Here is a 21,034-nt window from a genome sequence, read left to right on the forward strand (position 1 = left end):
ATACACGAGTGCTGCAGGGTTGGTGGAAGTTTCATGGGTGGGTTGTGAGAGGTCGGGGCAGTTATGATATATTTAGCATTCCTCTAGGAGTGAGGATGGAGCGTTCGCTATGTTTATGTATATTGTTAAGGTGTTGTGGTGATACTTGAGACAAATATTGGTAGGTGTGGAAGGTAGTATGGGCCTGTACTACTGAAAGCACAGGAACCATACGCGTAGAAAGGAAGTCACAACCCATGGGGTTTAGTTGTGAGTTGGTTCCCTGTTATTATATGGATTATCCGAGATCTCTCTAGTGTATTATCAGAATGGTGGTTACGAGACGTCTTGAGACCGGATCCGGGTCAGGATCGGGAGCTGGCAGCCAGGATAGGCCAGTATTATCAGAGGATCGTATCAGGGAGATTGTCTGGGGTTAGATTCTGGAGATGTTTGGGTCTATCAAGGCCACCAAGGTTGAGTATTTCGACAAGCTCTATGCAACCATTAATGAGACGGTTGTCGCGGCCGCTTCAGCAGCTGCAACGATGGCAGGGGGAGGAGCTGGTCGAGCTTTCCAGTACCGGGTCTTGTTACTGGGAACATATTGTAATGCCTGTGTTTCTGGGCTTGTCATTAACGTTGATATAATAGTCTAGGTTAACCTTTGTAACCCATTTTGAAATAATAGAAGTGTATTATTTGAGTATTATGTGTTTTGTGCTTAATTGCTAAATTATGTGATTTGATTAATTAACAATAAAAATAAGCGTCAAAATTTAAGTGTAAAATAAACTCGATATCTTTACATAAAGTTGTAATGGCCGAAACGAGGTTTCAGAATATATATAGAACGCCCAAATCTGACTTCGTATGAGGACGTTATGATTTTCTGAAGTCTCGACTTAGCGATATGCAGCCCGAATACTCGATTTAGATCGAGCGGTTTTTAGCCGAAACAATCTAAACGAGAATCGAAGATCTCGTTAATGGTAGCGAAGCGATAAAAAGATAGGCGAGAATGGATGTCGGATAAAGAAGTTATGAATTTATAACGAAGTTTTCTTGTCCCGGCCTACTAAAAATAAATAATAAAAATAAAGTCAAAATTAGCCGACGGAGTCTAAACGAAAGTTGTAGAGCATAGTCTCACCTACGCGTGGATATAAAGAACGTCGAAAACGGAGTTTGTATGAAGAAGATATGAATTTTCGAAGTTTATTAAACAATTAATATATAAATTTAATTATTAAATCCGACATTATCCGAAGGGGAGTCATCGGACTTATCCGAAGTACGCCCAGTGTACAGCGAAGCATGACGACCCTCGCACTCGAGTTCTTCGGATGACGCATGCAATGACGATTTCGGAGGAGTACGCCCAGCGTACTGCGAGGCCTCAGCCTCCTATAAAAGGGATGCGAGGGCAGCCGGCTCATTTGCTCATTTTCTCTTCTCTTTCGCCCGTTTTGCATAGCTTTGCGTGCTAGAAGTATCCCGAAGCCCCGGTATCAATCCCGAGCCCCGAAGCAAGTTTCAAAGCCCCGAAGATCCCGAGAAGTGCGATTCCCGAGCCGAAGCTCTGCCCGCAAGGAGCCCGGTTTTTGTGAAGATCTTCCAGATCTACTGAAGAATACTACTTCTGCAAGTCGTAGTGATGTCCGATCATTTTCTGATCAAGTGAATGTGTAGTTACTTTCTTCTAATGCATAATTATGAAGTATTTTATACGAAATACGTGTTATGTGTATAATTTTGTTGTTATGTGTGTGAATGTATATTCACTCTCTTCTATCTCATAGATCTGATTTATTTTCTATGAAATACATGTTATGTGGGTGTGCCTCATCTGTTATGTGGAATATGTATCGAATGAAAATGCTATACAGGTTTTAAACTATGCATAAAAATATATATTTTTATCTACTAATATGTTGAGTAGAACATGGTTAGATAGTTGGTGTGTAATAAACAGATGAGAGGCCTCGATGTTGTTGTTGTTGATCTAGTTATTCAGCGGAGTATGGATAACAACCACAGACTCTTTCTAGACAGTCCTGTGGAACGCTGGCAGGTTCATAACCTGTAGGTGTTGTGAACGATGTGTTCAGCGATGTCTTCTATCCCCCTCATGGTTGCCTTTAGGATATCTATTGTTGAGGAAACCCCTTAGCAGTAATGTTCGTCCCGATAAAAATCCTAGATTAGGTCCCTTGAGATAGATGTTGTTTTAGGGACGTAAAGTGAGGATAACGGGAATGGGTAATCGGGTTATCGTTGGTTGGTGAAATTAAATATAATTTATTTATTGTGGGTTGAAAACCCTATATGCTCACCAGGCTCCCAAGCCTGACCCACTCAGTTTTATTAGTATTACAGGAAGTGGCGCAAGGGCATAAGATGGTTGAATCATCAAGTTTTTTTGTTTACAAGTCTGTACATGTATATATTTGTTGAATGACTTGTAATGTTATCGTTTATGCTTTATGGTCTGTATCGGAACATGACATCCCGAGTTTTCATTATATAATGAAAATGCATCTCTTGATTAAATGCTTGATAAATATTAGTTTATCGTATTTTGTTTTGGGAACAAATTCCGCAACTCTTTTAAATCAAAAGGATTTACTCTGAAATTATTTTAAAAGCATAAATGAAACCGGTCTTTTCTGGCCGTGATTTTGGGGATGTCACAGTTGGGAGAGGCTAGCATAGGAGTTTCTAGATTTGAGGCTTCAGGGGTTTTGCCCGAGGCCGGAATGCGAGATGCGGGGACTTCGGAAGGAAGTGATGATTATGTGCAGCTGGAGTGTTGCAGCTGGAAGTAGACTGGTTAATTGATGGAGTGGAATGTCGTTTTATAGGGAAAGGATTGTGCCCTTTCAGTTTTCGAATTTGAAGGAGTGATCAGGCTTGTGACCCCAGGATCAGGTTGTATTCCAGCTCGGGGTCAGTTGGTCATCAGGATTGGTGACAGTAGCTCAGCGTTGGTGAGTGCGGGTGGGTCGATGTGGAATAAGTATTTTGTGAGGTCCGGTTCGCCTTGTATCTTTTGTATCGGGCGGTAAGGATTGATTGTGTGATCTATTGCACTTTTGGGATTGTAGACTATGTCTTAGGAGTAGTTGTAGCCCAGTTTAGGGCAGAGGTTGCTTCAACTACTGCAGTTCAGCTGTGGATGATTGAAATGGTGAGTGAGTTAGGGTGCGAACCTTGAATGAAATGATTTCTAGAGCTCGAGAGCGAGAGACTTGTTTGGAGTATCTTGGGAAGAAGAGTATTATGTGGGAGGTCTGCGGACAAGGTCCCACAGGATGGTTTTCGGCATTGTTAGGATTCAGTGGTTTTACTAACCGTTATTGATTGACGGATGAAGGCGCCAAAGGAAGTGGCTCGTTGTTGAGGTATTAGTTGGACCATCTATCCTTTGGTTTCCAAGATTGACTGTGGGATCATTCAAGCATTAGAGATTGTCGGTTTCACTAGTATTTACGAAGTGTTCATCTACTTCTTAGAAGTGTGTGATCATTTGGGATTGGCTAGTAACGGAGCACTAGTTGGGAAGAGATGGTTGTCATCGGATCGATCGTTGGAAAGTGAGAAGGATCAGGAATTCTCCAATTTTCATGTATTGTGAAGACTTAGTCGAATCTAAGTGGGGGAGAATCGTTTCGGGATTCGGAAGTGGGGGTGGTTTCGACACTGGGATAAGTTTCGCATCCATTTTAGGAAGAAAGGCGGCCCAAGTGGCTGTTTGGTTTGAGGGTTGTGTGAGTTGGGAGTTTGGTAAAACTCCCCAGCATGTGTATCGCGTCTTCTCGATGCTTGATTGCAAAATTTGGGGAATCAGTTTGGGTTCCAGTAATGAATTGAGTTCAGTTCGGATGTTCGGTCGAGTGTGTTTTTGGATTGATAGATTGAGGATTTTGTTAGCTGCCAGGGCTCGGTAGTACATTCAGCACGGGTGTGCGGATTATTTAGTGTATGTGGTAGATACGCAGGTCAGAGATCAGACCACGGTTTCCCAAAAGGGTGGACGATCAACATGAAGTCTAGAGTTAGGCCGAGATTATAGTCCCCGAATTAGATCTGGGGTTTGAAACCCCAAGTGGGGGAGAAGTGGTTATATGGTAGAGGGCACCAGGATGGTTCCAGGTTTATTCTCAACAGACTTAGTGTGGTCTGGATAGACTAAAAGCCAGTGGGGCGTACCAGTCAGGTTGAAGGCTTGGAGAATGGTCCAGACAGGCTGAAGGCCTGGAGAGGCGGTCCAGACATGCTGAAGGTTCCGAGAGTGGTCCAGATAGGTTGAAGGCCAGGTGAGGCAGTCCAGTCATGTTGAAGACTCTATACGTAATCAGTTAGATCTAGCGGTCAGATAGTATGGGAAGTGTTATAAGACTGTGGAGGTAGCTGTAGTATTCATGAGCGATCGGATAGTATGAGAAGTGATGCAAGACTGCAGGATGATTCGTAGCATTCATGGATTCTTTCAGATGATTAGGCCAATGTGGTCCAGTTCGTAAGATTTCGGGTAGACCACAACATGATTGGAATCAGGAAACGGTAGGTCGTTGGGGACCGGGCATGATGTAAGAATATAGTATTCGAGTAGCGTTCACTTTTCGTATTTGATTCGATGGCGCCGGCTATCAGGCTATTATGGTCGGATGGACCAGAAGGATTGATGGAGCCATGAGTAGTGATATAGCTAGGGCAGTTATGGCTAGTCGAAGTTTCCTTCGGGAATCACGAGGAGCGACTGTAAGATCGCTCGTTGTTTCAGCAACCGGGCAAGAATTCGGTATTCTGGATGAGTTTTTTGTCAAGTATAAGTATACTGCAGGGATATTTGGTCTGTGAATCGGTCTTCTAGTAGGAACCTCAGGTTATCAGAATTTGAGTAGCCAGTTGGGAGATAAGTGCAAGGAATTCGTATATCTTCAGGTTTCAGAACCCTGCAAGGTTGGTTATGGTCGCCTTGGAAAGTATTCTATTTAGGCTAGTTTTCTTATGATATAAGTTCGATGATGGTTCAGTGTGGGCAGTTGTCGGTCAATTTGAAGTTTCGAGTTCGGAAGAACAGAGAGGTTTTTATGCAGGAAGGTTTAGGGTTCGTTCCTTTTCAGGTGGGTAAGTTCTTTTAGGGTTGGTACCAGGATACCTTGGGAAGGTTGTATTTAGTTCGGATTGTGGAGGTATGGACCAGATTGTTGGATTTCATGGGAAGGTAAGAAACGATTTCAAGGACGAAATCAAATTTAAGTGGGGGAGAGTTGTAACGCCCTGTTTCGACTAATGTCCTAATTCGTGGTTGTGGTCCGAAGAACGGTCATCATAAGGATTAGGGACTTTATGAAGGTAAGATTTAGGCCCATTTGGATGTGGTTAATGTAGGTACGTGACCCAATAGCTTGGTTTGCACTTTGGGATCAAGGGTAAAACGGGAATGTAATATTTCAGACCTCTTTTATGAATTTGGGATTTTAGTTCGGTTGGGTTTTAGGTTAAATAAAGTTTATAGAAGTGTAGGGCTTCTCATTACCTTCCCGTGGATATAAGGATCGTCGGAATCGGATTTATAATGAAGAAGTTATGGCCTTCGGAAGTTTCGTGGTTTTCAGGCTTAGCCAAGTACGCGGGGCACACTAGTGAAGAAGGCAGTACGTTGGGCGTACCTTGGAGTACGTTGGGCGTACTGACCATGATGGTCGCGAATGTTCTTCGGAGTACCTTGGGCGTACCAAATGTACGTTGGGCATACGCCAATCAGATCAGAACCCTATTTTAGGGTCTTGGACCCTATTTAAACACCTTATCTAATAACCTAACCCTAATATCTTTAGCCTCCACCCCTCTAAACCCTAGCAATCACCCTTTAGCCCTCATTTGAGTGATTTTGGAGCTTGGAGGGACATTAGAGGAGTATTTTGGGTGATTTGAAGAAGAAGCAAGGGATTGATGAGAGCTTATAGATCCAGAGGTTTTACATCATTTCCAGCCTATTGAAGGTATAAAGTTCTCATCTTGGTGCTTCTACAACATACATCTAGGTTCTCATGGATATTGTCCCTTTTTAATTTCAAGAATGGATTTTATGGTGTAAATTCGTTTCAGGACTTAGGGTTGCCACCCATAAAGCTATTTGAGTCCCTTAGGCAGGAAAGTTTCCATCTTGGAGGACTTAATGGGTTCATGCAAGAGTTATGGTCATTTTCATGGAAGTAGGATGTTATACTTTGAGTTTGGATTCATGTGGGTCATATAAGTCGCTAAGTCAGTGACTTTATGGATTCAGACATTAAGTAGAGCTCAGATCTGTAATTGGGTCCCTTGGTTTGAAGCTTTAAGCACTTAATGGATTTTGTGCATAAGCCGTTTTTATGTTGCGCGTACAATGTAGTACGCTGCGCGGACATCCCTTTTGCCCAGTACGCTAAGCATACCGAAGAGGTACGCTAGGCGTATGCTCTCAGGAGGGCTTGGGTCTTTGTGGACTTCGGACCTATAGGCCTTAATGGTTTTGGGCCTAGATTTACTAGTTGTTGGGCCTAAGTATATCTTTGGGCCAATATTGGAATAGTTGGGTCTATTGGGCCTTGTGGCCCAATATAGAAATGGACTTCGTAATTATGGGCCTCGGTTTGGGCCAATTCTTGGACTAGGTTGTTGTAGGCCTTCGTAGGCCATTTGGAAACAAGGTTTTGGGCTAAGGAAATGTATTGGTCTTGAGGAAAAGGCCATTAGAATGGTTTTTGCATGATATGTTTATTGCATGATATGTTTATTGATCTACATCCTAGTAGGTAGGATGGTTGTTATGTTAGAGATCGGTTAGATCAGTATCCTGGTTATAGGATGGTTGCCATGATTAGTGATCTGTTAGATCTGGATGTTTAACTATTTATATTTATGTGTACATGTTTGTTGGTTGGGGGAAAAGGTTGAGTCAGGTCCTGCTGTGTGCAGTAGGCCAAGACACCCTAGGCAGACTGGGTAGACTGCAGGCATGGGCCGGGAAAATCTAGTCAGGTCGAAGGCCCAGCGAGCGGTCTGGATAGGCTGAACGCCCCGATGAGGGCGGTCCAGGCGTTCCAAGGGCTCGGAGAGCGGTCCAGATAGACGGAGGACCGGGATTCGGTCCAGTCAGACTGATGGCTCATTATGCATGTTGTTCTTTATGTTGTTTGCTTATATGTTTATATGATATGGTTATATCTGTATGGCGTTGGTATTTTGGGGGTAACTCACTAAGCCTTCGAGCTTACATTTATCGATTATTGTTTCAGGTACTTTTGATGATCGCGGGAAGGCAAAGGCGTGATTGTACATCTCCTCATATTTAATGATTTTTTGATTTGATTCTAAGGATACTCTGATGTTTAAACTATTTTGAAATCAAACTGTAATAACTTAATGGTTTTAAATGTTTTAAAAAGTTTTAGATTCGGCTTGAATTTTATGGATGTTACATGTTGGTTTTTTTCAACAACCTCATATTGACGGATGCAATTGACAAATAACCCGGAATATGGCTTTGGTTTTGGGTTCAGGATACATGCTTAAAAATATGTAGGATTAACGGAGATTTTTTTCCAGAGGTAACATTCTTAAACAAGATTCTCTTTAATTTCAGTTTTTATGGATTTTTTTGGAGCTTCTTATGGATGTTTGGTGAAGGTGAACATCTGAACCATTTGAGATGTTTGATTGTAGAAGTAAACACTTATTTCTCTATCTTCTCGAAGCTTAATCTGAACCTCTTTCCAACTTCTTCAATTTTGATATTATTTGCTTATCGTTCTGTTTGAGATTTTACTTTTGATTGGAATGATTTGTGAGAAAGCTAACAGAAAAAAGGGTATAGATCCAAGCTTTGCAAAGACATATCCAAGCTCCACTTGAAATTCAAGGTAACTTTTTTTTCCGACTTTGCCCTTTTACTCTTCTTGCCCAACTCAAATAGTTGGTTTTATTTCTCAAAATTGAATAATCTAAGATGTATTCCTCTTCATTGCCTTTTTATTCGGTTTGTTAACATAAGATAGTTTTCCGTATACAATAATGAGGGAAATGTGTCATAGGATGTTTGAGCAATCTTTGCAGTAAATTTGGTGGATTCAAGGGTGGTTTAGTCAATTGCATGTGTGTGTATTGCAAGTAGAAGGGAAGTAATTACTTTCTTTTGGTTTGACAAAAAAGTTTATTGTTGTGGTTTGCTTGGTTTATATACAAACACAATTGATCTTGGAGGAGATGAGTTTTATATGTTTAGAATACTGAAATTCATGTTTCAAAAAATTACTTTCAGTGGCAGGGATGGCATTCTTGAAGTAGATAAATAAAGGAATTAAAATGGCATTCCAAAAGAAGAAAACAGATCTTCATGTATTTTACAGGAGCTAATGAATAAAACATTTTTCTTTTTATTCGTCATGTGTACATTAAGTTTATTTTCTTTTTAAAGTGGTGTATTCTTAAAGCTATATGCCTCCGTTTCTTTTATTTTTGTCACATTGATGTCATTGTTTAGCTAATGGTTCAAATAGGGATGACTCTGCATGGAGGGCGTATGGAGAATTTGGAATGGAATCAGAGTTTTCCCCTTTTTCTTATAGTTAAAGAAGAAAAGTGAGTTTGCACCCTTTCCTTATAGTTAAATCATTCTGTTAATTTTTCTTCAAATGTTTAGCAATTTCTTTGAATGACAAATGTACATAACTCGATCTAACCATAGTGTTTTGAAGTGACTGGATTTTTTTCCTTGGAATTACAGACATTGATGAGTATATTGCAAACCTTGTTGTGATGGTACTATGTTTCTCAGTTTTTGTAATGGTTACTAAAAGGCATTTCTGATCCAATCTTCATATCATGGTTTTTTCTTTCTTCCTTCACTCCAAACATTCTTGGCTTTGTTTCATCATACTTTGAAAAATAGCATTTGTATTTTCACTTTTTTGCATCGTACTTTGAAAAAATAACATTGTACTTTCAATTAAAGAAATAGAATTTGGGTAGGTTTTGAAAGTATAATGTTTTACTAAGAAATAATTCTGAGAGTATAATGCCATGAGTGGGAAGAAATTTCAAACTAACATGCTATGATAAGAAAAAAATGGAAATAATATTGTAATGAAAAGAAACGAAAATATGATGCTATAATACATCATTATGGATTGTATTTTCATTATGTTTATGTATCTAAACTTTCTTTAGAGTTTAATACTTTTGAAATGGTAATATATTATTATTGTAGGTACTTTAATCTTTTTAAAATTTGTATTGTTGGAACAAAGGGATGTTGTTTTTAAGTATTGGTGGCTACAACCATGGCATCAGTTACAATAGTTAATTGAGAATTAATTGATTTTGAAATTGTATTATGTAAATAAAATGTATCTGGGTGGCATCAAAAGACAGAGACCTTATCATTTGAAAATAATAAATTACCTACTTAAATATAAAAACTTGCAACTGTTTATGTTATTAAGTCTATAAGTTGTATAAAGATAGTTGGACAATGTTGATATTGCAATCTTTGTTTTCACAAACAAGATTAGATAAATATACAATTTTGTATTTGAATTTCAAAATCTAAATTTACAGCATGACAATTTGATAGAAATAATGGTTTGTAAATTTGGATTATATGGTTTTGAAAAAAGATTAAAACTGATAATTTTAATATTAGGATTCGTTATATTTTTTTTAAATATAAAAACCCTGAAGATAAATCACCCATAAATCATTAAAACTAATTTTATCCTTTACTATTTTTTTTAATTTTGCCGATCGAAAAAAAAAAGTATAAAAAAAATAACTTACCATTTGTTAATTGGTGGGATGTTAAGTCCACCAAGCAAATTACACCCTTTGTTTGCAAATAAAACGTCATATAATGGTAAAAAGGGGTATCGATCCTCGGGGAAATGGTTGTATTCAATCACCAATGCAATCTAAAAGAACTATTGTAAATAAACTAACTTACTACAATTAAACTAAAAGGGGGGTGCCATGATTGCTTGAAAACTAAAAGACTTGAATAACTAAAAACTTGCAATTAAACAAGATAGTGAGATGCTCAAATATTGGAGAGAGTTGGTTAACTAAGGCAATTCAACACAATAAACATTTGTGTGTTTATCATTAGGATTCAACATGAAGCTTATCATTCATCCCAAATTGGTTATAGCAATCATGAAGCATGATATGCCAAGATTCCTCTTAGGTAGTATGGAGGTTGGGGAATACCTTCTTAATCAAGATCAAGGGTTTAATTGAAGCAATTGAACCCAAGAAGTTAATTAACCTTAAGAAAGAAGGAATCCCCAATTCCTAGAGGATGTCAATGCTTACACATCCATAAAGGAGTTATGATTCATAAACTAGAGATGATTTTTACCATCATAAAGCCCTTCTTCTAAGTTAATTCAATGATTCAATGCAAAACCAAAGAAATAAACTAACAATAGCTCATTCAAGTGTCAAGCTCATGATCAAAGTAGTAAAAAAGCATAAGAAATATGATCTAGAACCATAAACATAAGATAATTGATAATCTAGCATGAATCCTTCAAAAACCCACAAACATTCAAAGGTTTTAACCAAAGTTAACCAATATAGAGAAATTAACCACTCATGACAACAAAATAACAATCACAAAAGTCTAATTGCATAAAGAAACTACCAATGACTTGGAAAGATGAAAAGAAATGGGTTTCAAGCTCCCAAAATCGCCTTCTCCAGCTCTCCAATGGTGTAAAATTGAAGTCATGGCTGCTAGATCTGATCCCCCAAGGTTATGGTGTGCCAAATGACCAAAATGCCCAAACTGGACAGTTGCGCGGGTACCCACGCGACGAAAATCCCACCCGCGCAAGTGTTGCTGTAATGCAATTGGCGCATTTTTCCTCCACTAACCATCCCATTACCAAAGATTCTCTTGGTCCCCTTCATATGCCACATGATTCAAATCAACCAATCATCTTCTAGCTTCAAAAATGGATGCTCCAAGCCCAAAATAAAAGTCCAAGATCCATCTTCACAAGCCCACTGCATCCAAGTTTTTAGCCTTTTAAGCCCAAATTTTCTTTAATTGATCTGCAAAGCCCAATAATGCCTCGGAAGCCCACAAAGCCCATTTCCAAGCTAAACCATAACCGCAACAAGCTCCAAAAACCTGCAAAATACATTATGCAAAATAAAAAGCACCCCGTACGATCCATAATAAAGAAAATAAAGAGTATACAATGCATTAATAATAAAAACATCTAAAAATTCTAAAATAAACTATAAGTTATACTGATAAGTATATTTATTCTTTACATATAGTTTATATATTTAAAAGACTTATCATCTAAAAATAAATAAGTGATTGTTCGATACAAGAAAATTATGTGCCAAAAATAACGTAATTTACATACATTAACGATATATTAATTGGTTATGATGTACAATTTGAACGAACAACTCAAATCCAATATGACATACAATTATTTATATACATTAACGATATATTTAAATAGTAAATGACATTTATAATTCATTTTGTGTTCTTTGGAATCCAATATGTTGTCATGAAATAGAAATGTTATCACGAAATATAGATGTTTTGTTTTCGACATAATAGATCCAATATAAGAAAATATTTTTCCAACAATACATACAAATAACGAAAGTAAAAGTAAAGTTCGATGAACAATTCAACGACAATGAAGTCTATACATCAAATGTGGTGTATAAAGAAATATTGCACGATTAATAATGCATAACCAATCATGTCTTCATGTACATTTGTAAATAATACAAACTTTTCATTTTTAATTTTTATTGATTTCGTTTCTGATAGCATGATCTTATTGATAATTATTTAGACGTAGTAAACTATATATATATATATATATATATATATATATATATATATATATAATCGTTTCTGTAAACTAACTTCTGAAAAAAATTATTCGCACTTATCACTTGGCGCGGGTAAATGGCTAGTATGTATGTATATATATATATATATATATATATATATATATATATATATATATATATATAAGAGTTCATTTGAGACGGACATAATTTTGTGAGAGCGTGAGACCAATTTTTTCTAGTGAAATATTCTAATATTCTAGTCATCGTAAAAATATAATATGTATAATATTCTAAAATTATATGCTTTTAGAATATTTCAATGTAAAATGTGTTAAAATTATTGTTTTAGAATATCAAAATATTACATATATTATATTTTTTTGAATAACAGAATGTTAGAATGTTTCACTAGAAAAAAGTAGTCTCACGGTCTCACAAAATTAGACTCGTCTCAAATGAACCTAACCCTATATATATATATATATATATATATATATATATATATATATATATATATATATATATATATATATAGTTAGGTTCAAATGTTTTCACTATCTATTGTGTGCATGTATGATTGATTCTAGACCAATCATTTTAGTTATTTTAAGAAAGTAATTAATGCATATTAAATGTGAAGATGTAATTAATATCCATTATATCTTCAACATGTAATATGCATTAATTACTTTTTTAAAATAAGTAAAATGATTGATCCAGAATCAATCACACGTGCACACAACAGATAGTGAAAACAAAATTACCTAACCCTATATATATATATATATATATATATATATATATATATATATATATATATATATATATATATATATATATATGAGAAACAAAAATTACAGTCTTATATAAGCTTAAATATCAAATCCGAACGTACTACATCGTTTTGTACCATATATGCATTGCGATCATCAAAGGTTATTAAACTTTAACCTATAATTTGATTTACTTCCAAGATTTTCGGACTTTCATCATTATCTTCCTAGCAAATCTAGCTAGGGTTTAGTCTTTCTTGGTCAACAAGAAATCGACACAGTTATCTCGTCGTCAACATTAACAATGAAAGGGCAAGGAGATTCTGAAGCTATTAGTGTGGATTGGTACATTGGGGTGTGAAAAGACGGAGGAATTTTGCTTTGGATTCTCAAGAACGTCAAAGACAAGGTACACAATTCATAATCTCCTCTTGTAGTGTAAGTTGTTGCTTGAATTCAATGAAGATAGATCTTTGGTGCTATGTAGTGACCAACGTTTCTTAATGCTTCCGTTGGGAGGACCATTGTGGTAATTAAGAACTTTTAAGACTCTTCATTTTTGTTTAGAGATCAGTATAAGTGTTTTGCTCACTTGGGAGGATTTTTGTGGTCATCCAAGAGAGCAACTGTATGGTGGGTTTGGAATAACGTTGGTAGCGACAATGCTGACTTGACAACGAACCGTGCCAATATCACAAACTGTTTGCAATTCATAAATTTTAAATTTGTCATGGATAGATTACTCATGAATTTCTTGAACATGAACGTTATTTTCTGTTGAATCTTTGCTTATCTGGAACCTTTTAAGTAGAGAAAGATTGAATATGTAAAAAAATAATCGGTGATTCATAAATAATCTTCGCTTATGTGGAACCTTTTGCATATTTACGATGCACTCTAACAGAATGCCACGTTGACCCAGGAAAATTACATAGAGAGCAAGAATGTGATTAAAGGGGCAACTTGTTACACTAACCTTTACACAATTACAAATGAATAGCAACACAACAGCAGTAACATACTAACAACTAACAACACCAACCAAGAAAAAAAAAATTAATCGAAGTTACAGCATTCTCTTTTCTTTCTTTAACTTTTTAGCATACCCATATCCTTATTACCCCAATACATACAAAAAGAACATACATGTCATGCCCTTTTATCATCGACTACAGGCTACAGGATACAGTACACTAACATACACCACAAGGGTAAAAGAGTAATTCAACATTTTGCTATCTCTATCGTCTAGCTTCGTTCAAAGTCTTACCCTCAAAAAATTCCCCAAGCATCCGGTCAAGATCCTCTGCTGAATACCTTATGTACTTGTGGGGATTCTTCCCATTCTCAACAAGTGCCCTGTAATTGTAAAAAACAGAAAACAAAATATTTGTTTAGTTTTTTTATTTTTTTTCATTTATTTGAGCCAGAGAATTGAGATAAGATCACATAAAAAAATGTACCCAAAACGTTTAATGAAAGATCTGTATGCAGGCAACAAGACTTCAGCAACTGCAAGTCTGAGAGATTCTCTAAGCTCTGTGTCAGGAACTGTCCATTGAGATTGTCTTTGATGAAGCTCCTCAAACTGACCATTGAAGATCTTCAACCTAAAGTAAAACCAACACATTTTAATTTTTTTTTAATTTTTTTTTAAGATATAACAAAAAAAAAAGGATATAGGGGTTGAAAAGACAAACCTGTCCTTTACAAGTGCTCGTGAGGCTCCACTGCTGTTACCAGCTCCATCACCACCAACAGAACCACCTCCCGATGAAGACAAGCCTTGAATAGAGAGACATTGCAGGATCTATCCAACCAAGGTCACAAGTCACAACATTTAAAAAGAAAAAAAAAAATTATCATTTCTTATAAGTTATTATATCCAGATGTTGGAAAATATATATATATATATATATATATATATATATATATATATATATATATTTTCCAACATCTGGATATAATAACTTATAAGAAATGATAATTTTTTTTTCTTTTTAAATGTTGTGACTTGTGACCTTGGTTGGATATATATATATATATATATATATATATATATATATATATATATATATATATATATTAATTTATTTATTTTAGGTTATAACATATTTGAGAGAAATGAACCTTTGCCCAAGCTATCCTCTTGTACTGATTAGCATGTTGTTGAACTACCCTTCTGTGTCTTTGCACCCAATCATCCCCTAACAAATCCTTTGCTTCAGACCTATAGCCAAACAGAATATTAAAATGGTAAATCACATTTTTGTCCCTGAGTATAGTTGTAGTAGTATTTTGCAATTTTGGTCCCAAAAAGTTTATACTTTTGCAATTTTGGTCTTTATTTAAGGTTGAACATTTTTGGTCCCAGTTCCAAGTAAAATGACTATTGTTCATCCCTGGGTATACCTGAGTTTTGGAATTTTAGTCCAAAAATAGTCATTTTACTTGCAACAGGGAGCAAAAATGTTACAAAAATCTCAAATAAGGATCAAAATTGCAACAGAAAATCTTTTGGGACCAAACATGAAAAAAAAAAAAAGCAGATATACTCACTCAGGGACCAAAAATATATTTTACTCAAATTATAAATTTGTGGGACAAATTACAGAAAAAAACTATAATAGCTTGGGCAAATTTGCTGTTTAAACATTGATTTTTCAATCAAACCATACTTTTCTAAACTAACCATGTTGACCTTCAACATGGTTAATTTGGAAAACCACTGGTGAAACCTAATATAACAAAATTACCAATGAAACCAGATATAATATGTCAAAATGGTTCATTTGGAAAAAAAATTGTCTAAAACTTTTATGGTTTGAGTGGAAGAAATAAATTATTATTGGTTAAACCGAAAAACTACCCAAAACATAATGGTTTTTTTGTAATTTGCCAAAAATAATATATTATTATTTTTTTCAAAAGTTACTAGGTTTGGATATCGAACCTGCGTACAGATCTGACCATATAATGAATATTGTTCATAAGAAACAAGTTGGTGAGTGCAGGATCCTTATACTGTTTAGATTTTCCCTCCAAATTAATTTGAAGAGCCTGCATAATTCTCATTGTTACAGATGCCAGCTGTGAATTCGAATCCTCTCCATTTTCAAATTCTTGAAACAGCTGCTTCAGTGTCGACTGATAGCTGAATCAATTTTAAGTTACGTAAGAAAAGGGTAAGATTGTAATTTAACATATATATATATATATATATATATATATATATATATATATATATATAGAGAGAGAGAGAGAGAGAGAGAGAGAGAGAAAGTTACACACATACTCGAATAAAAATTTCACGTAGTTGATGACATAGCTTGTGAGAGGATGAACTGTTCCATCTGAGACAGCTGTTTTTGTTGCATCTTTTTCAACAGCTTCTTCAAAATCCCCAAATGTTTCTTGAGCTGTTTGTGCAAGTCTCTTTGTTAACCCTAGAGCTGATTCTCTAATGTCTTTGCAAGCTTTACCTCTGAAAAGTGACTCAATCTGAAAGTATTTAAAGTATTATACAGTATGTTTTTATAATAACAAGTAAGAACAGAATCATATTCATATACACATACCTCATTGTGAAGTTCACGCATTATCTCATACATGTCCAAAAGCACAAATAACTTTTCTGGTGATCTTTTGCTTTTAGCAATTGCATCTCCAAAACTAAGAAGCATGGCAACACTGCCTGCAGTGACTTCAGCAAAACATTGATCTCTAAGTGATTCAATGCCTTCAAACATTTGATCACATACTTTTCTTTCAGCAGTAAACAGTAATTTCACCTGTTTAAACATCAATAATTAATTTCTTTCAGTAAAAAAAAGATTTTACTTCAATGAAGGACTTACTGCGATACGCATGAAATGAATCCATGTCCCAATCTTGAGTTCCAAAACCTCCCATTGCATCTTCTGTACATCATCTTTACTAAGCTTCTCCACTCCCAATTTCTGTAAGGTTTCTTCCAATACTATAGAACGCGTATCCCTAATCAACAAAACATTAGAAAAATATATTAATTTCATTTTTTTATATACAAATCCTCACTCATGTTGGAGAGGAACTACTGATTGCACAATATTTTGCACCATTTTGATCATTTTGATGCAAAAATGAATGTAATTACCTGTAAATAACAAGGCACTGTTGTATATGACCAGCTTGCACCATGTGTTGGGCTAAATCATGGAGCAATGGAAGGACACGTGGCGGAATGAGAATTAATGGAGCAAAAACAGCATTTTCAGCAGTGATATGACCCGTATGACTATTATTAGGGTTCTTTCCACTTGCATCAGGTGATCCAGATGATGGTCTTAGTGAACTAGGGAGGCATTCATATAGCCTATCAGGCTCAACAGATTTGCTGAAAAGTTTATGTATATATGTTCATATGAACATGTTAAGAATCGAGATAAGAAAAGCTTTTATTAAAAAAGATATTTATGTATATGTGCTTTAAAATGATGAGAAGAACCTGTATGATGATAAGAGCTGTTTGAATTCTTGTTCTAGTTTGGATATAGCCTTGGAAAGTAAGTTACTTGCATGGCTGATGACTCCATCACTGCTCTTGAAGCTTTTATTGTTGGTGAAAAAGACGATATTGCTTCTTAGTTGTTCAATAGCTTCAAGATAGCTTTCAAGATCCTCATGTGGGCCTCTAGTTATTTTGGCCTCAGCCTACATATTTGGAAACATAAATATTCAATCAACTAACAAAATTTAGAAACTTTATCCAAAATTCATCCATTACAAATTACAATAGAATGTAAGTTTTCAAAAGTATTGGAAAACCAACCATAAGAACCATGGAAAGTGCATACCCTTAAATTCCGTTTTAGTATTGTAGAAGAATATAAAATTGTTATTGTAGTGCATACTCTGAAAGAAGCTTTTTGAATAGCTAATGTGCAGATAGAAATTCTGAATGGGTTAAATGCAAGAAATAGCAATGTACTTTAGTTGATGTGTTTATTAGCTTAAGCTTCCTCTTATTTCATCATATTACAACATTGTATCTACCTAATAATGGCAATGTCAGCTGAATATGAAACAATTTTCACTGCTATAATTGGGGAAAAAATTTTAAAGAACAATGTTCCAAAATATAAATTTTGAAAGTGCCATGCTATAAATTATGTAATTTTTAAGTGTAATACATTTCTATGATTAGGTAGATTTTTCAAAGTATAATGCTTTTATAAGATAAAAAAAATGAAAGTATAACATTGTGATAGAAATAAATGAGAGTAGGATGTTATAATGCAGAAATAAATGTAATTCTGTTGCTATTCTTTCTATTAGCCCTCTTCACATATTACACTTATAAGTAAGTTATTAAGTAGGATGTAGTCAATCTCTCCTATATTTATTTCTTGCATAAAAATATTACTTACCTAAAGTGGGCAGATTTTGTCCCATTTACAGTTTCCACATATATTATACTTGATTTACATTTACAAATGTGTCAATTGGGAATATGCTGAAAGTCACTCAAAGTGTAGTTTTCGTGTATACAATCTCTTAAGTCTTAAGTCGTGTCGTGTCATTCAAAAACATAAATTATTATAATAATGTGATTTTTGTAGTCATATGTAACACATTTATTATAATACGTTACTTGATAACTCAACTATAAAATGTATATAGGATTGATATAACGAATTCTAATATGAATAACTCGTATAAACCTAATGACTTGTAATTTATAAATGTATTGATAATCACTAATAAACACTCAATAATATCAATGATAATTTGGGTGAGCATATTTTGTGTATAGAAGTTTTGAATGTGGTTGGCAAAACCAGACTACATGATAAAAGCTGACCAAAACATTAAATTTTATCAATATGAGTCTATTTGTAGATTAGATAATAAAAGTCAACAAAAAGAAGTACTAGGGTTGCTTCATTACCAAAAGAAATAGCATATATTATATTCACTCCATTTTCTGATTTTCTAAAGTGACAAGATTACTATTAATTCAATTGCAGTAATCTACTCAAACTCTAAGTCACCAAGTCATAAAAAAGTATAAAGAATAAGTAGATATAAGACCCAACCTCACGAGAAAGATCAAATCTGTCCAATATAACATCAGCTGCCTTCAAAGTCCTATCGATGTTCTCATGAGCTCTTCGAATAGCATGTGTTCTGATCTAAAAGTAATATACAAACAAGGAGTAGAGTAAGTTAAGAGTAAAAGCATAACCAAATACTCCAATCACCAGATGTACTAAATGCAATGATTGTCTCAAACCATGTTTAATAGAATCAATCAAATGTCTAGAATACCTTTCAATATAGAAAAGTACAGAACCTTATGGACCAAATCAATAGCTTTATTGATTTGCAATGATGCTGATTTATGAATAAGTTATTCATTGAAGCTTTACCAATAAACCAAATCAATAGCTTTATTGATTTGCAATGATGCTGATCTATGAATAAGTTATTCATTGAAGCTTTACCAATAAAGGATGTGTAATAGTTTTTGGGGTATGCTACAAATCCTGTAGTACTAATAAAGCAAATTACACCATTTCACATTGACGGCTACAACTAATAGCATGATCTACTGTAATTCAAAGGAAATTTCAGATAAGTAGCAGGATGTTTATCAAAATTTGAACGAAAATTAGCTTGGATGTTTGAAATTACAAGTTATTAGATTTGAAGTAGATCAAGTCGCATATCATTGCTCCTCCTTTTGAAACTGGAACAGAATCATACATTTGCTTCGCTTGAATTTGTTCATTAAGTTTTCGAAAACTAAAGAGATAGGTGTAGGAAACATATCAACATGAATAGCAGATCAAAACAATCACTAAACAGTTATCGATAAATTAAAGTAGATCGACTAATTGGAAGACCTATTTTCCGAACTAAAAGAGAAAATCATTCAAATCACTTCGAATTTTCTCATAACGCAAACAGCTGAAAAACAGATCAAAAAAACCTGAGTTGGGCGCATGGCGGTTTCAAGGGCGGAGAGACGGTGGTCAAAGGAACCGAGGATAGAAACCATGTTGTCTGTGATGGACTGACTCTTCTGCAGTGATTCTCTCATCTTTGCAGCTTTCTCGCTCAAATTATCCACACCCATCACCCTTGCTGTACGAACTGGAACCCCCATCTCTCTTCAAGTTCTGAGAGAAGTACCGAAAAATTCAGCAGGAAATCGTTGAAGGGTATGAAGGTTAGTTGACCATTATTGGTCGATTCTTGCTTTGACAGGGTGTTGGTGACGGTGTGGGTTATACAAATACGGATTTTCCACGTATAAATCGGTGTTTATGGTTTTCTTGCTTCCCCAATTAGAAAATCAGGTGTGGGTAACCGGGTTCTACCGTTCTATATGTGTCCATCAAATGTCAATAATTATTGAAACCATTCTAAAATCACTAATGACTTTTTATTATTAACAAAAAGTTCATGACATTATTAATCAACCCATTTCAATGATTTTTGTTTTTTATTCAGAATGACTAATATAAATGATCAATTTTTTAAAATATCTTGAGAAAAGAAACAATTTGATGAAAATTACGACTATGAATTCAATTTTCATTTATTATTTACGGTTTTTTATCTTTTATATAGTACTTAAATCATTTATAATGTATGGTTGAATGAGTCGGGATGTCTAGTAAACATATAATGGCTAAAGCTCAACATAGCGAGATTTCAAATTGGCTTACAGTGGATTTGAAGATCAATATCGATTGAACTTGTGTGTTCGTCAACCACGACAAAGTAAAAGTGAAAAAGTTGTTTGTTTTTTATGATTGGAAATCTAACAATACTTTCATATGCTTTGTATGGATAACAATAATTGTGTTCAATTTAGATCATAGCCTCCTTCAACATCAAAGGATACCTACACTTGTGATGTAAAGTATTTGAAACCCTCTTTGGTTGGTTGTTAATGGTTCATCAACTTGATCCAATTGGATATGGATTTCGGAATTTATTTTAATTTGTATTTTTTCCATTATGATTGTTTATATTTGCATTAAACTTTTTTTTTGAAAATAAACTCATATAATTCATAACAATTTCATTTTTATTAAACCTACATTTACTTGGCAGTATCACTTCATTCAAGATTATTATATTTTGTTAGTGTGTTGATGACTTGTGTGAGTATTTTGTCTCCTTTTACTACGGAGTTTGAATATACCAGACAACAAATCTTATACAATGGTTTGACTTTTGAGTATGCCTTTAAAGATTAATGGTTTACAGTATCGGTGATTAAAGTTGATAGAGAAGAATAAGATTATCGTCGGAGTGGAATCAGCTATGAATATAACGCTCAACCACCGTAAATAAATGTATTATTCTTCCATTAACGTCAACATATTATGTATTCTTAAACTACTTGGTAA

The 21,034-nt window shown here is 34.9% G+C and overlaps 1 protein-coding gene across 1 annotated transcript; it reads right to left on the minus strand.

Moving 5' to 3' along the window:
- Positions 1-13,685: 13,685 nt before the first annotated feature.
- LOC145065684 (exocyst complex component EXO70A1-like) lies at positions 13,686-19,958 on the minus strand. The gene is made up of 12 exons (XM_079012727.1): positions 19,603-19,958; positions 18,707-18,802; positions 17,116-17,321; positions 16,765-17,004; positions 16,487-16,625; positions 16,208-16,420; positions 15,925-16,130; positions 15,583-15,783; positions 14,760-14,859; positions 14,330-14,439; positions 14,093-14,239; positions 13,686-13,988 (listed from the first exon to the last, which is right to left on the minus strand). The coding sequence occupies exons 1-12, from the start codon at positions 19,777-19,779 to the stop codon at positions 13,871-13,873; spliced, it is 1,953 nt and encodes a 650-aa protein (XP_078868853.1). The 5' UTR covers positions 19,780-19,958; the 3' UTR covers positions 13,686-13,870.
- Between the last annotated feature and the right edge of the window lie 1,076 nt (positions 19,959-21,034).

This window comes from Lactuca serriola, chromosome 8 (genome assembly GCF_051521515.1).
Source record: "Lactuca serriola cultivar US96UC23 chromosome 8, Lser_US96UC23_V15, whole genome shotgun sequence".
Taxonomy (NCBI): Eukaryota; Viridiplantae; Streptophyta; class Magnoliopsida; order Asterales; family Asteraceae; genus Lactuca; species Lactuca serriola.

What these genes read in the sequence shown, in the direction of transcription:
- LOC145065684 (XM_079012727.1), bottom strand. Translation starts at nt 19,779, where the DNA reads ATGGGGGTTCCAGTTCGTACAGCAAGGGTGATGGGTGTGGATAATTTG. An exon ending in CCGCCATGCGCCCAACTCAG is followed by an intron (nt 18,803 to 19,602) that starts GTTTTTTTGATC and finishes TATTACTTTTAG; the next exon opens with ATCAGAACACATGCTATTCG. An exon ending in AGAGGATAGCTTGGGCAAAG is followed by an intron (nt 14,440 to 14,759) that starts GTTCATTTCTCT and finishes TTGGTTGGATAG; the next exon opens with ATCCTGCAATGTCTCTCTAT.